The 11,976-nt window shown below is 43.1% G+C and overlaps 1 protein-coding gene across 1 annotated transcript in view; it reads left to right on the top strand.

Moving 5' to 3' along the window:
• Positions 1–8,045: 8,045 nt before the first annotated feature.
• Positions 8,046–11,976, top strand: part of LOC112459235 (uncharacterized protein K02A2.6-like) — a 9,878-nt gene continuing 5,947 nt past the window's right edge. The window contains exons 1-3 of the mRNA XM_025023252.1: positions 8,046–9,866; positions 9,925–10,068; positions 10,159–11,968. Coding sequence (XP_024879020.1) covers positions 8,046–9,866; positions 9,925–10,068; positions 10,159–11,968 — 3,775 coding nt within the window. The remainder of the gene's footprint in view (positions 9,867–9,924; positions 10,069–10,158; positions 11,969–11,976) is intronic.

Below are 11,976 nucleotides of genomic sequence, written 5' to 3'. Positions count from 1 at the left end.
ATCTCGAGTCGATTCAAGCTTTCTTAACATCAAAATCTTTTTACATTGTCGCAGTCTCGGAAACTTGGCTCCACTCTCATATTTCTGATGATTTGGTGCGGATTGCCGGGTACTATTTGGTGCGTGCTGACAGAGAGGGCAGGGAGGGCGGTGGAGTGGCTTGCTATGTGCACGAGTCGCTTAAAGCGCGTGTTCTTGCGTCGTCGCCTCCCGCTTTCGCGAACGCGCCGGAATATCTCGTTCTCGAGGTTCGCGATGGCACGCGTGAGCCTCTTTTATTCACCTCGATGTATCGCAGACCGAAGGGGAGAAATTTCGACGGGTATGTTGACGTGCTCACTGGAATCATGCACAATTACAAAAACATTATTATCGCAGGTGACTTAAATTGCAATCTCCTCACCTCTTCTTACGAATCCAATCATCTGAAAGACGTGGCCTCGCAATTGTCTCTTCACATAGTCGAATCGAATTCGACCTTTTACACCGTTTCCTCCGACTCTTGGCTTGACGTCTTCATAGTCGATAGTTTAGATAAGGTGTTATCGTTTCACAAGTCTAGTGCTCCCTTCATCAACGGCCACGATATGATAGAGCTAACTTATGCGCTCGGGGTTTCCTCTTTTAAAAGCCGTACGCTGGTGAGGCGATGTTACAGGGGTTTCGAGGAGAACAGTTTCCTGGGGACGCTCATCGCCAGGCTGTCTACGTCTTTCGCACACGACATTAGCCAAATGAGCCCCAGCGAGTCAGATGTCGATAGCTTCTTGAGTACCCTTACCAACGATTTCATAGCCAGTCTGGACACGCATGCTCCGGTCCACACTTTCCGTGTGTCTCGTCCCCCTGCACCTTGGCTTACTGCCGCTCTCACAGACAGGATCATACATCGTAATCGGCTCTACAGCATTGCGCGCAGATCTGGAAGCATTCTTGATTTCCAAATCTACAGACACTTCAGAAACAATCTCACAATCGACTTAAAGAAGGCAAGAGAGCGGTATCACATGGATAGATTGTGTTCGGTTTCTGATCCGTCCAAGATGTGGCGGGAGCTTTCTAACCTTGGCCTTATTCAACCATCTCTTCCTTCACCCTTAAACTTCTTTTCGCGTGATGAGCTGAATTCCTACTATGCTTCTATATCGAATCGTCACCCCTCTTGCTCGCAAACTGAGTTCTCTGACATCTTATTATCCTTAACGCCTGAAGAACCTATATTCTCGTTTTCTCAAGTCACATTTGACAACCTGAGCTCAGTCATGGGTGCAACTTCTTCTTCCTTCGCCTCGGGTTTTGACCAGTTGTCTCTATCCATCGTTGCCCTCGCTTTGCCCCATATTGGGAATCTCGTGGTCTCTCTATTCAATTGTTGCCTTAACCTTGGCCACTTTCCATCGCTCTGGAAGCGCGCCATAGTGCGCCCACTTTCTAAAATCAAGACACCCTCATCGCCTTCCGACACGAGACCTATCACGAATTTGTGCGAGCTCTCTAAGTTATTTGAAAAAATCATCCACCGTCAAATCGTGGATTTCATAACCTCCAACCACATTCTTGACGATCGACAGTCAGGCTTCCGCAAGGGCTACTCGACCCAGACTGCTCTACTTCGTATATCGCATGACATCAGGAGAGCTGTTGACCTAGGCGAGATCATCATACTGGTCCTCTTCGATTTTAGTAAGGCTTTTGATACCGTTTCACATCCTCTGCTATTGAAAAAACTCAGGAAATTAGGTTTCTCCGATTTAGCCCTTAGGCTGATCTTTTCATATCTCACTGGTCGCACTCAGGCGGTCGTAGATCTCGAGAGCATTTTCTCCGATTGGTTATCCGTCACTTTGGGAGTCCCGCAGGGATCAGTCTTGGGGCCGCTTCTTTTTTCCCTGTTCATTAACGATATAGGGGCATTTCTGCGATTTACTCAGTATATGATATTTGCCGACGACACGCAGATCTATCGCAGATGTCTCTTACGCGAGCTGAACACGGGTCTTCGGCTCGTGGCGCACGACGTCGGAGTCATAGCGGAATTCGCGGCCGCTAATGGATTGACCCTTAACCTCAATAAATCAAAGGTTCTCTTACTGGGGAGCAGGCGTAACGTTGTGCAGATCGATCTCAGCAGCCTTGCCCCTGTATCAGTGAATGGAACCTCTATTCCATTTGTTCCCGAGGCGAGGAATCTGGGGGTTATCATGAGATCAGACCTATCGTGGAAAAGTCATGTCTCTTACATCTCTAAGCGTGTGCATTTCACGCTCCACAAGCTGAAATTCCACAAAAACTCGCTATTATTCCAGCTACGTATAAAACTTGTATCCACTCTGATCAGGCCTTTGCTGGACTACTGTTCGCTAGTCTTCAACGATGTCACTGATGAACTCAAGACAAAATTGCAAAGGCTCATGAATTGTGGAATTCGGTTCATCTTTAATCTGAGACGCGATGAGCATATCACCACCTATCGGCATCGACTGAGATGGCTATCTGTAAGAAACAGACGTCGCTACTTTCTTGGAGTGGAAATGTTCAAAATATCCAATGGAATGTCTCCCAACTACCTTTCCGAGATTTTTACTGAATTCGATCCCTCGACAAGGCGATCCTCACGGTTAGCTTTACCTCAATCATTTCAGATTCCTATCCATAGAACCGAAACTTACCACAACTCCTTTCACCCTGCAGGAATCTATCTCTGGAACACACTTCCTACCGAGGTGGTGTCTGCCACGTCCGTTGCCGCTTTCAAAAATAAGCTCCACGATCACCTCTTTTCACTTGAGCAAAGTACTTCTTCCCCTGCAGAGCTAGTCACCGTCCATGTTGTATATGCATACGCATGCGCATATTCTGTATTCTGTATCTTGGGCGAATGGTTGTCTACGACATTGTAGTGCGATCGCGTTGCTGGCATGAGCTTGCCTATTCTTGCGCTGATTCTTTTCTATTATCTACGCTTGTCAGCGGTGATCGTGCGGACTCGCACCCATTTTTGCTAGCCTTGTACATACTCTTATTCTTTTTGTCTTTTTATATGCTTATGTTGCTTGTATATTACCTTTATATCATTGTATTGTTATCGTTTTGCCTAAAGTTTAAACTAGGGCATAATAAAAATTATTCATTCATTCTCTCTCTCTCTCTCTCTCTCTCTCTCTCTCTCTCTCTCTCTCTCTCTCTCTCTCTCTCTCTCTCTCTCTCTCTCTCTCTCTCTCTCTCTCTCTCTCTCTCTCTCTCTCTCTCTCTCTCTCTCTCTCTCTCTCTCTCCCCCTCCCTCCCTCTCTCTTTCCCTCTCCCTCTCCCTCTCCCTCTTCCTCTTCCTCTCTCTCTCTCTTTCTCTCTCTCTACCCCCTCCCTCTCCCTCCCTCTCCTTCTCCCTCTCCCTGGTTCCCAAAAAGATCAGTAACGAAAAACTATACAGTTTATAGCACTCTCGGGAAATTCTACCCCTGTTTTATATACAATTCTTTAAAATTCCAGATTTGTTTTTATTAAATACTTACATTTTTTATAATCATCATTATTTTCCTTCTTTTTATTTTCTTCCTTTTTATTTTCTTCCTTTTTAATATTTTTATCTTCTCCGTTCATTACTTTCTTTTAAGTTTCTCTCTCTCCTTATTTTTTAAATATTAATAATCTCAAGAACATCACATGTCGAAAGAGCTTTACCACAACACTTTACTCAGTTCGAATAGAAATACTTAAATTTATTATTCACTTTATTTCTTTCTATACTGTTCGCATAGCCGACAAATATTCATAATAATTTCTAAATTGTCTTACGAAAACGCGAAATGTCTCGAAATGCAAAGCATTTGTATAAAACGTGTCGCCAACAAATGACGTTTCTCATGTACTAAGAAAATCAATACAATCAGTACGAAGTTTGATGTATTGATTTTCCATAAAAACTGTTTGTGAAATTACTAAGCTGACCTGCTATCAATTCACTTTCTTGTCATTATAAGCTGTGTCATTATAAGCTGCTGGTTTCACATATTATATGTCGTTTTGATTTTTATAAAGAAAGAACCCTTTTATCCGATCATCGCCAAATTCAATACCAACCTTCCTTTAATGATACTCGATACTCTATATAAAATTACATGTATAACTTATACACTTTTCAAGCAGAAATCGATAACCCCTTCATCAATCTTTCTTAACCCTTTTTGGTCACACTTCCCGAAAATCCCGTACCGGTCACACTGGGTGAAATACACCCCCAGCGTGTTTGCACGTGTGTAAAAAATTGTAGGTGACCTTAAAAAAAATATCCTGTTGTAGTTTAAATCTTCCTTAAAAAGACTGTATAGGTTTGATTTGCAAAAAATTAATTTAACATATGTAAAAAAATTGTTGAAAAAAAGAAGTCGGAAAAGTGACTTTTCACAAAAACTAATGTAACTTTTTCAATTTTTAAGATATTCTAATTTTTCAAACGGTTTTTTTATCCTTAGATGACGCACTTTTCACTAATTATTGCAGTTTATGCGGCCGTTCCAAAAAGTATATTGATTTTGAGGTTATGATTTTTTGCGGAAAAATATGCCGAGAGAGAACTAACGGGCCGAAAAATATACCACCGACGGGGATCGATACTTGAAGGTCCCAACTGTAGATGGCGGCACAAGGCCCATTTCCATTGGTTTGCTGGGTCGTTTTCGAAGTCAAAAAACGCTGGGGTGTATTTTACCCAGTGTGACTCAGTGTGCTCTAACGTTTAACGTATTCGTGAAAATCGTAAAATTGACCGAAAAGTAAGATTTGCATGCGGAAGGAACGTTTTCACCTCCTTTCGATAGTCGTTAAACGGCTGTTCCCATACTATCTAGCAAAACCACTGCCAAGGGAACGGGCTTGGAAAAATTAGCGGGGAAAGAAGACCCTGTTGAGCTTGACTCTAGTCTGGCACTTGAGCCAGACGCGCACAATTATGTATTGCAATGGTGGTCATTTTGAACATTTATTGTAAAAATTGTAAAGATTAATTTATAATTAAAACTTGTTAAATATGTTTAATTTTTAATTACTGATTTAATTAATTTTTACTAAAACAATTACAATTTGTATTTTATTGCAAACATTTCAAAATATTCCAAAATGCAAACTAAATAAATGTCAAACATAATTCTATTACAATTTATTGGTCTCGCACAGCGTAGCATAGTAAATATCTTCATAGTAACATTGATCGACTACTTTTACAGCTAAAGTTGAAACATGTAAATTTTTTATTGAATTGTTTTTTAGATGTCTTTAGTTCTTTTCATCCATTATTCGTAAAAAAAAACTGTACTATTGCAATGTATGGAAGAGCGAGAAAACATATAAATGACATTGTTATTGTAAATTTATACAAAAATTATAATATCATAAAAAGGGCGCTCCATTCATAGCACTTCTTTCCCTTGTCACTTTGCCATGCCTAAACGCGCGAAATTTCAGCTCTGTCATACGTCAAGTATAATCGTTTCCCGTTTGAAAACTGTTATATAGCCTCGACATTTTTGTATTAGAATTTTTGTCTTGAAATGTTCTACGGAACCTGCCATTAAGAGGAAATACGGCGGTTTTAGTACACCATGTATAGTAGCAGAGCATGTTCTGTTAATTTACATCGTTATTTTATACATCAATGAAAATGAAATAAAAGAAGAAGGCAGTGATAACAAGTACATTAACGTTTCGAAGATATATTTATTTCTTGTTTTTCTCGTTTTTGTTCGTTTATATCATAGTACTGCTTATATTACTATAGCCGATTAAAGTCGCAAATTTACATCGTTTAAGCTTCTGCAGATAACGACAAATCCAAGCAGGATTTTCATATTACGTATTATCTAATAAGACGGGTTCTAAATTTACCTTATTAAACATTCTCTAAACGCAGAAATAGTGTAGCTTGCAACGTATTATGTTGTTATAAAAATTCTATTACATTTTACGCAGAATATCATAAGCTTAAATTCCTTAGATATTTGAATCTTTCATAAATCCCGATAAATGTCTAGATTAAGGGCGACCTCACAGATTTAAATAGCCTAGACATATATTGTCAAGGACATGGCTCTGACTAATTTGTAAAAGTTTTAGCCGTCGCTCGTTGTTTATTACAAAGTTATTAACAAATGTAACTGAGAAATATAACAGTTTGTGTCAATGCTAAGAGAAGTAATTTGCTGATATGTGTGTATAGACAGTAAAAATTAATATTATTTATTTTTAATTTTAACACTGTATATCTCGAAAACTACCCAGTCAGAAAGGTGACGTCGATTTAACGTTAATTGACGTCGAAGAGGTTGACAGCTGGTTAAATCGAATTGATCGACGTCTTCGACGTCGAATCACTGTTGACCGACGAATTTTTTGACTGATTATAGTTGACCCGACGTCGAATGTTGATCTGACATCGACAAATAAATTTATATAATAAAATAATTATTAATATTATATATATAGACAATCCACATATAATATAAATATTATTATAGTCAATTTGAAACAGATATAAAAATTTTCTCTTTTGTCGTCATTCAAAGTGATTCGAGTTATTTATTTTATATATATATGTATATATATATATATATATATATATATATATATATATATATATATATAGTTTAAATAAAACGCGCTATTCTCCGATTTGTTATTCCGGGACAATTTTGTCAATTACTCGCGAACCGCAAATGAAATTATGGGACCAACGCGGCAAAAGGTTTTCAAAGGATCGTATTTCACTATGTTATATCAATTACAGTAGCAAATAAAAATTGCCCACTTACGAGCTTGACTCCTGTCGCTTCAAAATGGTAAGGAAACGGACGCGTTTTCTTTTTTGCTTCCTCCTAAACGAAGCTTTGAGCTGAGATAAAATGTATCTATATTATCTAAAATTGACGTAAGCTTTGAAATTTTGCCACTCACATGTCACTAGCTATCGTCAGCCTTAAACTTGAAGTGCGCACTATTACTCACTGCGCGCTAATCCCCTACTTTTTCCTACACATGTAGGCGGGGAAGGAGCTACTACCTCTCCCCGCAGGCATGAGTGGGAGTGGACCTCGGTTTGCGTGGAAAGTTAAAAACCCGAATCATACAATGATAGATCTCATTTTGTCCAATAAGCAGGGGTGGGATGGGGTGGAGTGGATCTCGCTTTGCGTGGAAAGTACAATGCTGTCTAGAGAACCATCCACGCAAAGCGAAGTCCACCCCACCCCATCCCACCCCTGCTTACAGGGCGAAACAAGGTCTATTATTGTATAGTTCAAGTTTTTAACTTTCTACGCGAACCGTGATCCACTCCCACCCACCCCTGCAGTAGTCCCTTCCCCGCTTACATGTTTACTTTCGGCACGATTACGATAACTGTGGCCCCTTAATTTGACAATGGTTTTTGGTAGAATTTTTTTACGCTGAACAAAAAATTATTTAGGTCTTGTAGGGCTAAATGCTCTACCCAGTGAAAAATGTATAGTTGACCCGACGTCAAATCAATGTCGACAATCTGATGTCGAAATAAATTGAAATTTTGGTTGATTCGATATCGAAGTTGTATCAAATATTAACGAACTTTCAACTGTCGTTTTAACTTTGTTCCAATGTCGAATCGACCTCCTTTCATAACGGTTTTTCTACGTTGATTTGAATCTGATTATACTATACATTTACATATCTCCACTAAATCGGTTTTATAATATCCTCAGTTCTATTATTACTATAGTTAAAAACTAATATGTTTAAAAATGTTGGATCCCTCTATATAATAGTATACCTATGCCCGGGGCATCCATCTTGGGCTACCCGGCATCCGCGAGGGCTCTCTCTTGTAACAGTCAGTCGAGGGTTGGCGCTCAAAGTACAAGTACGAATAAAGAGTATCTGATATTACGCTGAGACCACATGCTTGCTACCCATCCTGATTACAGGTCTCAACAGTGGCGACGAGGATAGTCGAATTCACGCAATAATTCGATTCGGTAAATCGGTTGGCTGTAAATTCCTTCCGCGCATAACATAACCTCAAAATGCCGGTCGACCCAACGATTCAAGCCTTGCTGGATGCAATGGCCAAGCAACAAAAAGCAGCCGATCAAAGAATCAAAGCCCTGCTGAAGCAGATTGCAGCGCAACAGCCAGCGGTCCGGCAGCCAGCGATGCCAGCTTACTCGCTGCACAAGGACCTTGCTGAACGCATGGAAAAGTTCGCTTACAGCGCTGAGGACAACGCGACGTTCGAGCATTGGTATGCGAGGTATGAAACAATTTTCACGGTAGACGCAGCGATGATGGACGATCAAGCGAAAGTCAGCTTACTAACTGAGAAGCTCTCCACCATAGATTTCGATAGGTTCGCGAACACCATTCTTCCCCGCACCAAGGCTAACATTCCGTTCAACGACGCTGTGACCGCGCTCAAGCAAATCTTCGGCCGTAAAGAGTCACACTTTGCTCTCCGATACAAGTGTCTTAAAGTCGCGAAGAAACCTCATGAAGATTATGCCGAATACGCTGCTCGCGTCAATCTCAAGTGCGAGAAATTCAATATCGCAAATTGCTCCGCTGACGACCTCAAGGTGCTCATTTTTGTGCAGGGACTCAACAAGCCAGAAGAGTCGCAAACGCTAGAAAAACTGTTGAACAAGATGGAGAGCCAGGAGATGCAACGAGAGGCGGCAGCCGACGCGGCCAGAGAACTGATCCCCAAACTTAAGCTGGGGGACGTGGTAAATTTTGCATCGCGTTTGAGCAGCCTGAGATTGGAGAAGTCAATGGTGTTAGAGCCAGAAGCTGCAAAGCTGAGCGACGTACTGACAATCCAGCGGAGGCGGCGTACAAAGGGCAACAAGCAGAGTTCGAACAGCAAATTGAGAGAGAGTACCAAGACGACGGCGCTAGCGGGCCGCAGTGGGGAGGCCGTCAAGGCGCGTTTTCCGTGCTGGAGCTGCGGTGAAATTCATTTTCCGAGCGAATGTTCTTTCCTAACCAAGCAGTGCCCGACATGTAAGCGCACCGGCCACAAGGAGGACTACTGCGAATCAGCTGGCCGGAAGCCACGTTTCGGACGGCAAAGCAGCAAAGCGGTAAGCACGATGCCCGTGTCGACTCGCAGATTTGTCGAACCCGAGATTGGCAACACCAAGCTAAAACTGCAACTCGATTCCGGATCTGATTGGACGATCATCTCGTCCGCTAACTGGAGAACTCTCGGATCACCCAAGCTATGCAATTGCGAGGAGCAGGCTTTTAGTGCATCAGGTGACCCACTCAAGATGCTAGGTAAATTCAATGCTCGTTTGAAGTTGCACGAGAATTCCGGACCGTGTTATGTCGCAGCATCGAACCTCAACGTACTCGGGAGCGACTGGATGAAAGCGCTCGACCTGTGGAACATACCAATCGCTAACATTTGCAACTCTTTTATCGCTGTTGATGCAGCGGGTCTGGAGAAGGAAGTAAAGTCGAAATTTCCAGCCCTATTCTCCGATTCGTTGGGCCGCTGCAATAAAATAAAGGCGTCGCTAACTTTGAAACCGGGATCACAGCCCGTTTTCCGTAATAAACGCCCGGTTCCATTCGCCGCGGCTGAGCAAATCGCCAACGAGCTGAAGCGTCTGCAGCTGATGGGCGTCATTAGTCCCGTCGAATACTCCCGATACGCCGCACCGCTCGTCGCTGTCAAGAAAAAAGACGGCAGAATACGGCTTTGTGGCGACTATTCCACTGGACTCAACGATGCTCTTGAACCGAACCAGTACCCACTGAAAACACCAGAAGAAATTTACGCAAAGCTATTTCAATATCGTATCTTCAGCAAAATTGATTTCTCGGACGCTTTCTTGTTGGCCGTATCGCCACTGACAAAAGGCGGGTGTCATTAACAAAAAAAAAGACGCTTTCTTGCAGGTGGAACTCGACGATGAGGCCAAAAAACTGATGACGATCAATACACACTGTGGTTTGTTTCAAGTAAACCGTTTGCAACCCGGCATCAAGACAGCACCAGGAACGTTCCAGCAATTAGTTGACACAATGATGAGCGGTGCAGGTGTATTTTCGCTCATAGACGATTTCATCATTGGAGGAGTCGATGAAGAGGACCACCGAAAGAATCTTTTTGAAGCTCTAAAACGCATTTAGGATTACGGTTTTCACCTTAAGTTCGAGAAATGTTCATTTGCGCAAAAGCAGCTAGAGTTTCTCGGCAATATCGTCGATGCCAATGGCATACGACCGAACCCTGAAAAAATTCAAACACTCAAGCGTATTCCATCGCCAAAAGACATTCAACAACTTCAAGCCTTTCTCGGAACAGTAACATGGTATGGAAAATTTATTCCGCACCTAAAGGATCTCAGAGGACCATTAAATGAGCTGCTCCGTGCTGACGTCAAGTTCGAGTGCCAGCTAGCTCATCAGGAAGCTTTCGAAAAGATCAAGAACGTCCTCACTTCCGATTTGGCCCTTACACACTACGACCCGTCAAAGAAAATCATCGTGGCAGCGGACGCGTCAAGCTATGGTATGGGAGCGGTGCTTCTCCATGAAATTCCAGATAGGACTCGTCGACCGGTCATGCATGCCGCATCCTTATTTAGCAAAGCTGAGAGAAACTACCCACAAGTTCAACGGGAAGCTTTGGCTCTGACGTTTGCAATCCGCAAGTTTCACCGGTATATATATGGTCGCAAGTTCGAGCTCCAAAAAGACCATCAGCCACTTCTTGCCATCTTCGGATCGAAGGGAGGCATTCCCGTTTTCACCGCTAGCCGCTTGCAGCGGTATGCACTTATTTTGCTCGCCTACGACTTTGAGATCCGCTACGTCAACACTAAGAACTTCGCATATGCCGACTTTATCTCGCGACTCATCGAGAAGCATGAGCGATTGGACGAGGACGTCGTCATCGCTTCAATAATTGCAAACGAGAGTACGAGGAAAGAACGAATTATAAACGACCCGAGGAGGGTGAGCAAAAAGGCGAACGGGAAGGACGGAGCTGTGCCGGAAAAGTCTTCCGGTATTCAAGGCGCCCTCGGAATGTATTCTCTAGTTAATGAAGACGCCAGCGCCGGATGCTTTGCCATCAAAACAGCAAGAACCCTTCCGGTCACATTTGAGGTCATGAAGGTCGAAACCAGCGAGAACGACGTGATGAAGCAGCTGCTCTCATACGTCGAGAATGGTTGGCCGCAGCACCCGAAGCAAATCCAAGATACGGCCGTCGCTAAATTCTTCCCTAGACGCGACTCGTTGATTGCCATTGGGGGCTGCATTTTCCTTGGCGATCGCATCGTTATCCCGGATTGTTACCGACATATGATTCTCAAGGAACTGCACGCTGGACACCCAGGAGTGGCCCGCATGAAACTGCTCGGCCGCAGTAAAGTTTACTGGCCGGGCATTGACAATGACATTGAAAGAGCTGTCAAAAGCTGCGAGCAATGCGCCGTTAACTCCAGGACGCCGATCAAGTGCACGCTAAGATCATGGCCGATTCCGAGAGCCCCATGGTCGCGCATCCACATCGACTTTGCCGGTCCAGTAAATGGATTTTATTATTTGGTCATTGTCGACGCGCTTACCAATTGGCCCGAAGTTTTCAGAATGACAGCAGCCACGACGACGAAGACATTGGAATGTCTTGAAGAGGTATTCTCGCGACAAGGACTCTGCAACACGCTGGTCTTGGATAATGGGCCACAATTTGCATCGAAGGAATTTGAAAACTTCTGCATGCAGTATGGTATTTACCACATCAAAACGCCGCCGTATCACCCGCAGTCAAACGGCCAAGCCGAGCGTTTTGTCGATTTGTTGAAGACAGGGCTCAAGAAACTCGATGGAGAAGGAAATGCTGACAGAGTCCTTCGAAGGTTCCTGTTGTGTTACCGCTACACGCCTTCATTTGCTCTCGGGCTGAAGTCACCGTTCCAGCTGATGACGGGCCGTGAAATG

The sequence above is a fragment of the Temnothorax curvispinosus genome, unplaced genomic scaffold (genome assembly GCF_003070985.1).
Source record: "Temnothorax curvispinosus isolate PA1 unplaced genomic scaffold, ASM307098v1 QBEX01009664.1, whole genome shotgun sequence".
Classification (NCBI taxonomy): Eukaryota; Metazoa; Arthropoda; class Insecta; order Hymenoptera; family Formicidae; genus Temnothorax; species Temnothorax curvispinosus.
This window is presented reverse-complemented; position numbering and strand designations above follow the sequence as displayed.